At 37.2% G+C, this 15,267-nt stretch overlaps 1 protein-coding gene across 4 annotated transcripts in view; it reads left to right on the top strand.

Moving 5' to 3' along the window:
* Positions 1–15,267, top strand: part of LOC145674397 (putative GTP-binding protein 6) — a 138,862-nt gene that overhangs the window by 106,829 nt on the left and 16,766 nt on the right. For all 4 annotated transcript variants that reach the window (XM_081744400.1, XM_081744399.1, XM_081744398.1 and 1 more), the window contains exon 9: positions 11,171–11,270. In XM_081744400.1, the coding sequence (XP_081600526.1) occupies positions 11,171–11,270 (100 nt within the window). The remainder of the gene's footprint in view (positions 1–11,170; positions 11,271–15,267) is intronic.

The following is a 15,267-nucleotide window of genomic DNA, read 5'->3' as shown; positions in this document are numbered from 1 at the left end:
AGAGTGATTTTTATGTACAGGCAGTAACTGAAAGAAAGACAGAGGTTAACAGACTCAGTCTCATTGCTCATTTTTGGCTAAGTAGCTAACGTGAGTACCATTTTTGCGCCAGTGAATACAGCGCCGTAACGTAGATTTTTTTCTGGGGCGGCAAGCATTAATACGCGTATTTGGGCTCCCTAGAAAAAGTTGTTTTTCAAATTCTTGGGCCCCCTCTTTCCATCTTTCTCTTACTCTTTATGAGCCCCCCGGAGCCTGTGGACCCTCCCGCACGACAAGGTCTCCGGGGCCATTGGTTACGCCCGTGGGCCCGTTCCATACATGGCAAATTAATTAAGGGGACAATGTTGACAAATCTCAAAGCCATATGAATAAATATTATTTCTAGAGCCCCTAATAGAAGACATTTTTTACTGAAATGGGCCCATGACTTATTTTTGTTTTATTTACGTTTTATGTGCTGTTTTCTTTATGTAATGTAATGAACCTGTTTGATGCGTATTTATAATTTCATGTTCGTATTGTATATGTCTTAAGAAAATTTTGTCTTAAAGTGGGTCCCCTCGAATGGCGGGGAGCTTCCTCGGTGGCATTTGCCCCCAGCCTCCCCAGAAGTTACGACCCTGAGTGGATATTATGAACCATTTTAGGTGGCATTACAAATAGATGTCATTATTGTTCACTGGTATTCTGTTCTTTACGTTTATTAGTTTTTAATATTTCATTTTGTTATTTGCTGCATTCAGCTGATAAATATTCTTTCATATTCTGCATGTATAAAATTGGGCTATGGTTTCTCTTTATAACCTACGTACTGACTGAAAGAGGAAGAAAAAGAAAAACAAATTAATATAGAAATATACAGGGTGTTTCAAGGCTTAGTAGTATTTATTACACTTAACGTACAATTATAAATAATACTTCAAATGAAAGAGCAACTCAAACAGTTTTTGCTATAAGTGTTCAATGTGAGCGTCACACGGTACACACAGAGTCGATGGGCGAGTTCTTACTAAAGTTTGATCAGTGTGTTTGCAGTTTGTTGCAACAACAGCTTTAATGCTCTTTTTAAAATTCCTCAATCTCCTTAAAATTCTCCACACAGATGTCACTGGAATTGGTAATTCATAACTAGCTTTCCGAATTGATTTCTTCAGGCTACGCATGAAAGATTCTCTCACTCGTTCAACACGTTCTTCAGTCATTGTTGGTCGTTCTGTACTCTTCCCTTTGCACAGACAGTTGGTGTTTTGAAACTAGTGATACCACCTACGTATGTTATTATCACTTGGTAGATTGCAATTGAAGTTAATACGGAAAGCACGTTGAACTGCAAATTCAGTCTTTGCAAAATGTAAAACACAAATACCTTTCTGCTCACTAATCGCCATCATTGCTACTAACGCTTTCTAATGACATACAGAGGAAACAGTGCACGCACGTACGTGCGTACAAAATTGTTTGAGTTGCTCTTTCATTTGGTGTATTATTCATGATTGCAAGTTAATTATAATAAATTATACAAAGCCTTCAAACCGCCTTATTAATTTTCAAATATCCTGTAAATTTTCATATCTCAGGCATTGTAAAAGGTGAAATAAGTCAGCGCGTATGATCTCGACAAGTTCTGATTGAATAAGAAGTTATAAGTAATTAATCAAATATTTAATAAGAATACATTCCTAGACTCAAAACCTAATTAATTGAAATTGTAATATTACATAATAAGAAGAATATTAATTGATCGCTATTGAGTTCGAAATAAGCTGAGTTGATTTGAGTTGATTTAATTTTAGCGTCCCTTTCAGCAGCGAGGCTATATGAGACATGGACCTACTGATTAACGTGGAATCTGAACCACATGAGCTCCCTCCGGGAATCGAACCCGGGTCTCCGACGCCAAAGGCGCGTACGCTAACCACTTAGCCACGGAGGAGCTCAGAGTTCGAAATGAGTAGAATGAGATTGTAAAAGGTTTTAGACCCACTAAGGGTCCCATACTTCATATAACCGATGGATATGGAATTAACGTCATTTAGATTTCAGTCTTGTCTAAACCCTGGCAAACTCACAAGTTCCTCTTGGATATTTGGTGGTTTGTTGGTGAGTTTGCAGGAATCCAATGACTAAGCATCTTAGGGTGATAGAAACCAAGGCTTTTGTGGTCAAGGTGTGTGAAAGTACCTCTCAGAGAAAAGCGTCCTAGAGAGGGGGATAAATCTCAGAGACCAGACGTTCTAGGGAGTGGTGAGACGCTTGCAGAGACCAGGCGTCGTAGCAAAAGAAACTTTAAGAGACGAGGCGTCCTAGAGAGTGGTAAGGATAAGGGAGCTCTCAGAGGCCAGGTGTCCTAGAGAGTGGTAAGGATAAAGGAGCTCTCAGAGACCAGGTGTCCTAGAGAGTGGTAAGGATAAAGGAACTCTCAGAGACCAGGCGTTCTAGAGAGTGGTAAGGATAAAGGAGCTCTCAGAGACTAGGCGTTCTAGAGAGTGGTAAGGATAAAGGAGCTCTCAGAGACCAGGCGTTCTAGAGAGTGGTAAGGATAAAGGAGCTCTCAGAGACCAGGCGTTCTAGAGAGTGGTAAGGATAAAGGAGCTCTCAGAGACCAGGCGTTCTAGAGAGTGGTAAGGATAAAGGAGCTCTCAGAGACCAGGCGTTCTAGAGAGTGGTAAGGATAAAGGAGCTCTCAGAGACCAGGCGTTCTAGAGAGTGGTAAGGATAAAGGAACTCTCAGAGACCAGGCGTTCTAGAGAGTGGTAAGGATAAAGGAGCTCTCAGAGACTAGGCGTTCTAGAGAGTGGTAAGGATAAGGGAGCTCTCAGAGACCAGGCGTTCTAGAGAGTGGTAAGGATAAAGGAGCTCTCAGAGACCAGGCGTTCTAGAGAGTGGTAAGGATAAAGGAGCTCTCAGAGACCAGGCGTTCTAGAGAGTGGTAAGGATAAAGGAGCTCTCAGAGACTAGGCGTTCTATAGAGTGGTAAGGATAAAGGAGCTCTCAGAGACCAGGCGTTCTAGAGAGTGGTAAGGATAAAGGAGCTCTCAGAGACCAGGTGTCCTAGAGAGTGGAGTTGATGATCAATCGGTGAAGGTTGATGCCTTTTGTGGTGTTCTGGCTCCTTTTATCCAAAAATGTTGCTGACTGCATTAATCTTCGTCACTTGCCGATCATTGACGATGATTGACGACGTTTTCTTCGTGGTTGTCGTCTGATGTTTGTTTAGAGTTACCACGTGGGTTTGGAAGCACATATATAACATTGTAATGTAGATGAATCTGTCCATGAGACCGGGGTCAGAACACGGAATTGAACACAAACCCGGATAGTGATTCGGGTCCTACTTTGAGCAGTATGCCAAGTTCCATATAGCCTCTTTACTAAAAAGGAACATTAAATTTTAAATAATCAATCAATAAATCAAGAGACCGTCTGATAACTACGTACTTCAATCACCCCACTCCCCACTGAATTATTGGAACTTATTGGCTACGGGCGAGCATCAGCACTTTCGTATCAGTATAAGTTTGAAGGTAAAAATATACTCCAGTTTGTGAATAAATTAGCTAGAAACTTAGTTTAATCTGTCTTTGTTAGTAAACACACAATGGCATTTCTGTCTCGATTGTTTAGTCTATGCTAACAGATAGATTTCAATTGCTGCTTTTTCTGCATTTTTAGACTGGGTTCTCCACTTCTTAATTCAGTCATGGCTTTTTAATTTTAAAAATGTTGAATCAATTCAAAAATTGTGTACTTTCATCTGGAATCCAACCCGGGATGGTCCACACTAATTACAAACGTATTGTAAAATTTTGCGTGTGCAGGTATAGGTAGAGAAAATTATAGTCCGGAGTCGTTTTCTCCCACTTCCAGATTTCATTACAAAATTCAACTATAATACAAATAAGTACAAATTATCTAATGTTTGGGTAAAATAGGTGTCCCCTTCGACCTGACTGTCTTGGGAAGGATTCCTCACGAACCAAGCCATGTGAGGAGGAGTAGGACACTCAATGCTCCACTGCAGAGAGAGAGGGGTTAGAGTTCAGATAAAGCTCCGCCGCGGGCTAGGCGGGTGTGTGATAAGGAATCCCCCAACGCTCCACTGCAAGCAGAGAGGAGGGTAAAGGTTCTCACAAGGCTCCATTGCAAGCTAGGAGGGAAAGGAGGCCTATAACTCCACTAAAAGCTAGAGGCTTTGCGTTAAGTATCTTCTAAAGCTCCGAAGCAAGCTAAGCGAGGGAGATGACCAATCGCAGACTGATGTTTGTTGCTGACATCCTCTCGGTTATATAGGTACTCCTGGTGAGGTGGTGGCGTTAGTGTTCCTTCGTTGTCACATAACCAGAGGTGTCGCTAGTGTCCCTGTCGTCTGCCACCATAGTAATCCGTAATAAGACGCACATGATTGATGTTTGTCAATATAAGCACGTGTCGGTTGTTTGTAAGTAAAAGCATGTGGGATAATACAGAAGTAACCATTTCACTACCTGGAGCCTATTTCTCAGAACTGTTAGACCAGTAATACGAGATTGTGCACATCTGAAACAAATATTTTACAATCTTATGTTTTACGTCTATTGACTGTATAAAAGTAAACTACAAGTTAAAAGTGCGCGAAATAGTGCTACAAATCTTTGGATTACTGTAATCAATTATTCTTTTCCACAAAAATATAAGTGTAGCACGATCAGCTTGTAATTTGTGTGCTTAAGTGTCCTGACACCTATAATGTTTCATACCACAAGTTAACTCTGAACATAAGACTTATATGCAGTTTTGCAGTATCAGGAAAACTTTGATCTTGAGTTTTAACTTAGCGTCCCTTTCAGCAGCGAGGCTATATGAGACATGGATCTACTACTTAACATGGAATCCGAACCACATGAGCTCCCGCCGGGAATTGAACCCTGGTCTCCCACGCCAAAGGCGCGTATGCTAACCGCTTAGCCACGGAGGAGCTCGTCAGAAAAATTTTGCGTAAAGTGATGTTGACATAACTCTAACATTCCTGAAACCAACAATGTCCTGTGGAATTTTAGTTTCTCATAATGTACTAGTGTAAGGCGAAAACACTACTCTCATAATACTTGTAAGATGAAAAACAATGGAATTAAAACTTAATTTCAATAAAATAACGGGAAAGCGTGACTGGTTTTACTATGCTAATGAGTTAAGTTGACTGCATTCACTTTATTGAAATAAAACACATCTTGGTTACTGTAGTTGAGCTCTAAACTTAATAATTATCTTTATAACTATACTCATACCGTTGTTGAACTCATTCGTGGCTATGTAGATAGCGCGAGACCTGTGTTCGATTCCCGACGGGAGCTCATGTGGTTAGAACCCCACGTTAAACAGTAAATCCAAGTCTTATATAGCCTCGCTGTTGAAAGGAAGGATAAACTCAAATTAAATCAAAATCTAGTCATCCCATTGTGTTTTTAAATGTAATATATATTTTTTTAAAGTATTCTACCTTCTGGCAGGTTCTGCGACTAATGAGGATTTATTTATTTATTTATGTGAATGTAGGCCTGAAAATATTTCTTACATGTTTCTCGATCTTCAGCTTCTTCTTTTAACTCTCAATATTTTCTTCATTTTTTTTTTTTCAAATCATCGATCAGTTGTGTTCTTCCTATTCCTCGCTTTCCTTTCATCTTCCCTTCTATGGCGGTGTGAAGAAGACAATTTCTTCGCAACATGTGTCCAGTCCAATTGGCCTTTCTACGAAGGATGCCGGCTAGACGCGTTCTCTTCTCTCCTATCCGTTTTTAAACATCTTCGTTTGTTTCTCCCTCTGTCAATTTTATCTTCTTCATTTTCCTCCAACACCACATTTTGAAGCTCTCCAAATATTTCTTCTCTGACTTCCTTTATGTCCAAGTCTCTGAATCATATAGTCCAATACTCCATGTATAGCTCTTGACCAACTTCTTCCTTAGTCCTATATTAAGCCTGCTAGTTAAGAGTGACCTTTTCTTGTTGAATGTTTCTTTGGCTATGCCAATTTTCGACCTGATATCTCCGGTGCAGTACGCGTCTTTCGTCAAAATACTTCCCAAATATTTAAAATGGTCGACGTCTTCAAGTACTCTTTGTTCCACTCTGACCCATAAGGGCGCATTTCCACTTGATATTCTCATGACTTTCGATTTTTCGATGTTAATTTCCATTCCATATAGTTTCCGCTTTTAGCCACCATCCTTCGTAGAAAGGTCAATTAAATTGGACACATCTTGCGAAGAAATTGTCTTCTTCACACCACCATAGAAGGAAAGATGGAAGGAAAGCAAGGAATAGGAAGAAGAAGAACAGAAGTGATCGACGATTGGAAAAATAAAAGAAAATATTGAGAGTTAAAAGACGAAGCTGAAAATCGAGAAACGTAGAAGAAACATTTCCAGGCCCAAAATTAAAATCAAGATTTAAAAAAAAAAAGTCCCAGGACCTGCCAGAAGGCAGAATACTTAATAATAATAATATAATAATAATAATAATAATAATAATAATAATAATAATAATAATAATAATAATAATAATAATAATAATAATAATAATAATAATTTATCAGTGTCAACTATTTTGTCAATCATCTCCTGTAGTCCTTCTTCGGTTCTAGCTATAATAACCGTATCATCTGCAAACCTGATCTTGTTAATATTTTCCCCTCCAATCTTGAAATCTCCAATTCACATTAATACTTCCTTCATTAACGTTGAATAATTGGGACGACATACTACATCCTTGTCTAATTCCTCTTCCAATCTCCAACTACAGAATAATGGAAATAAAATTCTTTAGCATGTTATTAATAAAGTTGTCGATTGATTTGCAAAGTGCTCGATATCTGACAAATATAAGCACACATATAAGCTAAGTTGTAAATTTGGTTACATGAATTGGAATTGTTTTTCCAAAATTTTCGAAATAAAAGTTGCAGTGACTTACGAAATTTATACTCGTGACTTGATGTTCTAAAGTAGTAGACTTGTATGTTTTGAATCAGAGGTTCTTATCGTTCTCGAGATGCAGGGCATTACATAAAAACGAATTGACTGGTATAGGCGAACAGGTAGATCATGACAATGGAATCAGGTGGGTAAATCAAAGGTGCTGATGCACGACAGAAATCTGTGTAACAATAGCATTTAGTGTGGTCGATGTAGACGAATAAATTGAATGCAAAACTGGCCTCTTTCACTTTATGAATGTTTTCCATTGTATAAGCCTTGCTTTTTATAGACTTAAATTAGATTTAAACTACTTGCTAAGCAAAACGATACGTGTAAAAATTACTAACGTGTAACAGTTTCGGCAGCTACTCACTTTGGCTTCATCAGACACTATCTTAGAACATCAGATAGTGTATCTTGAAGCCAAAGTGAGTAGCTGCCGAAACTGTTACACGTTAGTAATTTTTACACGTATCGTTTTGCTCAGCAAGTAGTTTAAATCTAACTTTATGAAATTAAGGGTACGCTAAAGTAAAGTCTGAAGTAGCACTTTTAATTTACCCCATCATTTCCATTGTTATACCCTACCTGTCTGTCTGTGCTCGTCCGTTCATTTTTATGTAATACTCTGCATCTTGAGAACGATATGACTATTGACAAAATAACTTCCCATTCAGAATATACAGGATGTATCAAAAGTTTAGGGCAATAGTAAAGATACTAAAAAACGGAAATAAAGAAAAGTTATTCGCAATATGTGGTTTTCAATTTAAAATGGAGGAATTTGTTGATCACATCAAGCGTTTGGGCTCCGTACTGGTAAAGCGTTTCTGTAAACTGCAAAAGCAACTTTGGTAGTTCAGTAGGCTGTTTTCTTAAGCCCTCTCTATACCTACAATACAGTACTATTGGGCAGCGAATTCAAGATGTTCTGGGTTCCCTTACGTATGTGTTCACACCTTTTGCCATTTTTGTGTGCTTTATTGTTGAGTTCGAACAGCCTATTGAAAAGGAAATATCGCTCTTTCATTTAACATTAGGGCGCTTTACATTATGAAGCCCAAGTTTGTTATGCAGGGACATAGTTATATTCTGTGTGAATGGAATAGAGTTAATCATCACGTGCGTAAAACATGCTTATCACGTCAGGAATATATTCCAGGAATCAAGAACATATCACGTCAACAACTCGTGAACTCTGAAGATGTTTTTCTTTCCCAATTACACATCAAACTAGGTTTGATGTAAATCTTTGTGAAAGCATTAAATCGAGATGGACCAGCGTTCAAGCACCGAAAGACAAAATTCCCAACACTAAGTGATGTAAAGATAAACGAAGCCGGGTTCATCAATCCACAAGTAAGAAGTGTCATGTGTAGGGTAGTGAGTTTGAATGTACATTGTCGGACATAGAAAATGCAACATGGTAACTATTCAAATTAGTGTGTTCTAATTTCCTTAATAATACTAAAGTACCAAATTATGAAACTATTGTTAGTGATCTGGCACTGCTTCCAAACCATGGGATGCCGAAGGTCCCTCAAATTATTATTTTTGGGTTCTAGGATTTCTTTCCGCAAAATTCAGGGGATATTTGTGATGAACATGTGGAAGAGTTGACATTGCAACATTTGAGAAGCAGTTCAGTGGACAAATGAACAACAGTATGCTTGCTGAATATTGCTGGTCTATTATTAATGATACTCCTTCAGATAGATACAAGTGAAATAATCACCATCTTTAATTTAACATAGGGTGCCTTACATTATGGAGCCCAAGCTGTCAGTGTGGTTAGAAAAATTCCACCATTTTGGATTGAAATCCACTTATTTCAAACAGCTTTCTTTTCAGAAAGAAATATATACAGAGTGTAACATAAATGCATGACCAAAAGTGATAGTGATTACGGATATCCAAATAAGTAAAAATGTTCCTATAAACATGGATTCGATGCTGCTTCGTTTCCGAGATACAGGATATTCAAAAGTGGAGTCTCTCCAATGGCTCACTATGGGAAAGTGAATGGAAATGTTCAATATTACCGGAATAATAGAATCAAGTGGAATTACGCCTGTGCAAATACATTTACACTAACATAGAGAATGAAACTAATCAACATTTCAGACTGTGTTTTCAAATAGTCTTGTCTTTCAAAAACGAAGTGGAATCTGCCCCATGTTTAGGAACGTTTTGATGTCAGCAATCAAATGCTAACGAGTGGACGTCTAGTGTTACTTGCAAACTTAACACTTTGTATCAGGTTGGCAACACTGACAAGCCAATAATCTCAAATGTTGATTAGTTTCATTCTCTATGTTAGTGTAAATCTATTTGCACAGCCATAATTCCACTCGATTCTATTATTCCTGTAATATTGAACATTTCCATTCACTTTCCCATAGTGAGCCATTGAATGGACTCGACATTTGAACACCCTGTATCTCGTAAACGAAGCAACGTCGAATCCATATTTATAGAAACATTTTCACTTATTTGAATGTCCGCAATCACCTCGTCACTTTTGGCCATGCATTTATGTTACACCCTGTATATAAAAGGCTAGTACTCACTGCAAGAAACCAAAGTATTCTTCTAAGTAGCGCTTTTGGAAAACCCTGTTTCCATCATCAGCTTAGAAAAAATTCGAATAGGATTTAAAACATAGGGTAAAAATCTGGATAGGTAAAAAATGGTTAAAAGGATTTAAAATATATGAAGCACAAGTCGTCTTGTCAGGAATGAGCACATATTAATGGCCACTCAGTTGTCACTGTTTACTGTTGTTCACTGTTTTTTTATATTACTTGGATAAACTTTACAATACACGCTCCAGCTGCGCATCGATAAGTAGGGCTGCTTTAAAAGTGTATAGTAAAGTACGGTAGGGTAGAGTAGTATAAGATAGGGATTAGTAGGGTAGGGGTAGGAACGGGTCAGCTTACGGTTAGGGAAGTTTTGATCTATTTATATAAAATTAATAGAGTGTAATTCTTCGTTTCTGAGTGAGTATATCAGCTGAAATGGACATTTTAAAGTTAACCCTCTTACTTTTCAGACGGCGGAAATATGTGATACGAAGATCGCTCCAAATCGCATTTATACCTCCTTTATCTAAATTAAGTGCAGGTTTCTCTTTATAAATATAATAGGCTTCTTTTCATTCTGTTTTTTCTTACCTTTAATCATAACGGAGTTGGCGAGCTCCTTCGTGGCTAAGCGGTTAGCGCACGCGCCTTTGGTGTAGGAGACCCGGGTTCGATTCCCGGCGGGAGCTCATGTAGTTCGGATTCCACGGTAATCAGTAGGTTCCGTCTTATATAGCCTCGCTGCTAAAAGGGACGTTAAACTCAAAAGCAGCTCAACTCAGCTCAGACGGAGTTGGCCTCTGGCCCCGGACTTTTGGTACACTCGGTATAACAAGCTATTTTTAGCGGACCCTGTAACCTTAAAAAAGTAAACAAGCATATTTATTTATATATTAAGTTTGTAAAACCTAGAAATGAGACAGTGAAATTTTTTATATTCTATGACAGTAGTAGAGTTCCGAAAACTCGGCGTAATGTAGACCGAAGGGTGGCCGACTTTGTGAAAATTGCCAGGTTGTCGGGTATGGTGTTAGAAAAGAATAAGTACGAATGTTTCCTCAAAACATACAGTACTGTACTTATATGTATTGGTTACTTGAGAATACAACAGAGAACAAACTGCCCAAATAACCTTAAACAAAGGAAATGTATGAACTTTATGAAGGTATAGAGCCTTTACTATACATGAAAATGAAAATTAAAGAATATACACTGTACAGTAATTTACCTGATAAGACAGACCTGAGAAAAATACCCGACAATGACCTTGAATGCGCCTGCGTGCGTTTTTTTTTTCCTGTCAGGGTGTGGCCGAGTTATCCGGACTGCCGGGTTATCGAGTGCCGAGTTTTAAGGACTATTATAAATGGAAAAAACAGAAAAATAGTATACTCACGCTGTATACTTCTGTTGCTGTTATCTTCGCAAAGATATGGAGAACGTAATACAACGTGAGTTTCCGAAAATTCCACTGGAATCACTTCATCCTGAATATAGCAAGAGAACAGTATCTTGGTGTAAGCATGGTTTTGTGTGACTACTTTATAAAATGTAATGGGAATAATCTTTCGTTGTGTAAATGTAGTGAGTGAAATTTTTATATTTAATTATTTCATTGTTTTTAAGGTCTAGATGTGCTGAGAGAGAAAATAGAAGATACAATTCTCAAAGCAACTGGAAGGAAACGGATGATTGTAAGAGTACCAATGGGTGGCCCTGAAGCAAGGTAAATACAAGTCAAGGTATTTTAAGTGGCCCAACTTCTGATCCATACTTAGCTATGTTCAATCCAAAGTTCGTAATACCGCTACCGATGTCAACTATTTCGTTCTGTTAAACATATTTTTTTTTTTTTTTTTTTTTTGGCTGAGCTTTCTGAGGTTTAACGCGGTTCTCACTTTCTCAGTACAAGGATATCGTGCTATACAAATATGTCACTTTACCCATCGTAGTGGAAAATGCTTAATTTTTCATCTTCTTCCTTTGAACGAGACCTTTATCGTTTTGTTCATTTTCATATTAGAAATTAATTATTGCCTCCTTTCCTGCTGCCAATGCGATTTTATGTGCAAACTAGCTTTTGGCTGGGCCTACGGCCTCGCATCTCTTATGTCAGACTTTGCATCAACAGTGAATTTCCTTCATTTGCTCTTTATAGTGCCTGAATTTTCCCAGCTGGGGGCTCCGCTCTCAGATCCCCGTGTTTACTCGGCCTACGGCCTCGCACCTCTTAAACCCACAATTGTACCAAATTTATAGTTTGTTTTCGTATTTCAACTATCTAAAAGATAAGATTTTGTATCTTAAGAAAACGCCCATTTAAATAACATGAGAATTTCTTCATCCCCCTTTAGACCACTTAAAAATATTCACTTTTGACAATTTTCTTGTGGGTTAGTCCCGGAAGGCTACAATCATGCCAAATTTTATCATTCTAAACCTATCAGAAGTGCTTAAACATTTTGGGGTGTTGAAGACGTTCCATATAAATAAGATTTTTCAGTTTCCCATAGAGAAAGATTTTTCAGTTTCCCATAAAACCACTCTAAAGTTTGGAAATTTTTATTTTTACTGATTTACTTAGGTAACGCTAACGAAAACGTAAGCATACCGAATTTCACGTTTGTATACCAATTCCAAGTACCTAAAATATGAAATTATAGATTAAAAAAAAAGTCCATTTAAATAACATGGGGAATTTCTTCATCTTCCCATTAGACGACCTAAAAATTAAAAATATTCACTTTTGGCAATTTTCCTGTTGATTAATCCCGAAAACCTACAAAAAGTGTCCCATATAATTAACTTAAAAAAGATTTTTCAGTTCCCCATAAAACCACTCTAAAGTCGGATTCTTTTTATTTTTATTTATTTTCTTTTTATTTACTTTGGTCATGCTAGCGAAAACGTATAAGCGTACCGAATTTCAAGTTTGTATTCCAATTCCAAGTATCTAAAACATGACATTATAAGTCTAAAAAATGACCCATTTAAATAACATGGGGAGATTCTTCTTTCCTTTAGACCCCTAAAAATTAAAAATATTCACTTTTGGTAATTTTTCTGTCGGTTAGTCCTGGAAAGCTACAATCATGCCAAATTTCAACTTTCCACATCAACTGGGAGTATCCCTGTAATTTATGTCAGTTCGTGTAGTTTTAGGTATAGTTAAGATGGTGTTTCACTAAGGAAGTTTCAGTTGATCTTAATGTCATTTTCATTATACACAAAGAATTTTTTATATACTATCATCAATCTTTTTAGAGGTAATTCCTTCTTTATGTATATACAGTAAAACCTACCTCCAGCGGATCCTTTATTAAACGGAAATATTTCACGATCTCATGAATATAGGGCTGAAAAACTTGTTAGATTGTGCTCATTAAGTGGAAGGTGTGTTGCCCGGAGAATGGAAATGAGAATAAACCTTTTAGCGAAAACTTTTAGATCCGGAATGCAACGTTTCTAAAAAGTTTAAACGTACTGTAAGAGGAAAGATATATATCTACTATGTTGTGTACAAAAAGGTCTTCTTTCTCTTTCTTATCTTATTTTCAATTGCCAGTAACTCATTCTCCAATTGATCCACAAACTGAAACAAACATAAACTGATATAGATGGCTTAATTGAATATTGTACAGAAAGCGAGAAAGAAGATTAGAAGGTGAAGAAAAAGACGAATATGACAATAAGTTCAGGGTTCAAAGCGTCACTTTTTTTTTTTTTTTTTAAACCAAGTTACTTGTTTTCAAGTTCGTCACTAAAAGTTACTTTTTTGGGAGGTAAAGTCATTTTTTCGTGTGATTTATGCTTGGCGTTGGCAAAATAAATGGAAAAAGGCAGAAACTCGTTACTTACTATTTTTCATATTTGCTGCCACGTGTGAACCAAGTCAGCTTTATCCTCACTTCAGCCTTTTATTCTTTCTAAAGCACAGTGGGTAGGTGGTGGGTGCTTAAGCTCTCAAGGTAGGTTTATTTATTTTAAAAGTTCATAATAAGGTTGTAAACATAATCCACATTATTTGTTTTGATGTTATTGTTTTAAAGGAGAATGACATATATTACCTGTTTACATTTTACTCTTCATTGTGTGCGGAATGTTTGGTAGAAGCCATACCTATGTTTAACCAATCATGTGGTACCAAGACAAACCTTGTAACAAACCAATTGTACAAGACAAAATTTTATTACCAGTTAATGGTAATCTAAATGCATATGTATTAATTACATTAATTTTGTATAATTGGACATAATGAAAAATATAGAAAGTTGGTCTTACCCCATCCAGATCAAAGTTGGAAATACAAAACCGTGCAAAGTATATTTATTTATTTATTTATTTATTTAACAATCACCAGATACAGCTCCGGGGCCATTTTACACTGGATATCTAACAACAATAACAATGGAAAGGATTTGGGAAGGTATCGGCCAGGGCCTGTTTAGTAGGTACCACCCCGGCATTTGCCTGGTAGGACTGAGGGAAACCCTGGAAAACCTCAGTCAGGATGGACGGCAGCGGGAATCGAACCCGCGACCTCCCGAATGCGAAGCCAACGCTCTACCACTTGAGCTACTTCGCTCGGTAAATAAATTATATAAATATATTTATATGAGCTACTCCGCTTCATATAAATATAATGAACCTCTAAACACAAGTAATCCATTTTTTTTTTTGTTAGCTGACAAACTTAAGTAAAATAAATTTTAATCTTAACATGTTAAAACATAACGTATTTCAGCTATGATCCAGCCAGCCAGCTATTTTGGTTGAAAAAAAAATATGTAAAATTCAGTTTATACCAAAGTTTGACATCAGGGTTTAAAGTTACTTTTTGATGAGATTTTGGTCACTTTTCAACTATTTAGAACAGACCAGACCCTATGTGCCCCGTGAGTTTGAAAGAAAAATGTAGTCTTAAAATTTATTAACATGGTTACAAACGTTAAAAAGAATTGTAAAAATTTTCCCTACGGAAGAACGACTCTGATACACTTAGTGTGGTTTCTCATGCTAAAATGTTCGCGGAAAGTCAAGCAGCAAGTGTGTAGAAAACTCTCCTTGACTATTTGAAAAAAAAAAAAAAAAAAAAAAAATGTGTCGAGTGCCTTTTGCTGTTCATTGTGAGTTTTTCTTATATTAATTAGTGATATGATTTTAGTTTAGCGTCGCTTTCAGGAGCGAGGCTACATATGAGATGGTCCTACAGCTTAGCGTGGGATCCGAACCACATGAGTTACCACCACGAATCGAACCCGAGTCTTATACTTCAAAGGCGCGTACATATTAATTCGCAATACAAATAAATACTGTAAGTGAAGGTGTGCGTACGTCATTTTATTTTGTCTCAGTATGTCGATCATATGCATATTTATATTTTTAAAGCTTAGGTTTATTTTCGTTAAACGGAAACCTATCTTTACTGGAAATTTTTCCGAGTCCTGTTCGATTCCACTAAAGGCAGGTTTTACTGTTTTTTAATGTGGTCAGAAAACTCTGTGTCAGAGCTATAGGAATTAGCCCAGCTCAAAAAGACTATGGTGCTTAGGAAAACCGATTCTTGCATTAACTGTAGAATGCTTAGTGGCCCAGCAATGTGATGCGAAAATACCCTATTTCGATCCCATCTATGTAATTTTCTGACGGACAATTTAGTCTCTTCTGTTTCTTTCCACATTCTCATTCCACTATTTTTTTTCGTAATCATTCGCTCGCATTAA

Source organism: Thermobia domestica, chromosome 17, assembly GCF_964235325.1.
Source record: "Thermobia domestica chromosome 17, izTheDome1.hap1.1, whole genome shotgun sequence".
Classification (NCBI taxonomy): domain Eukaryota; kingdom Metazoa; phylum Arthropoda; class Insecta; order Zygentoma; family Lepismatidae; genus Thermobia; species Thermobia domestica.
This window is presented reverse-complemented; position numbering and strand designations above follow the sequence as displayed.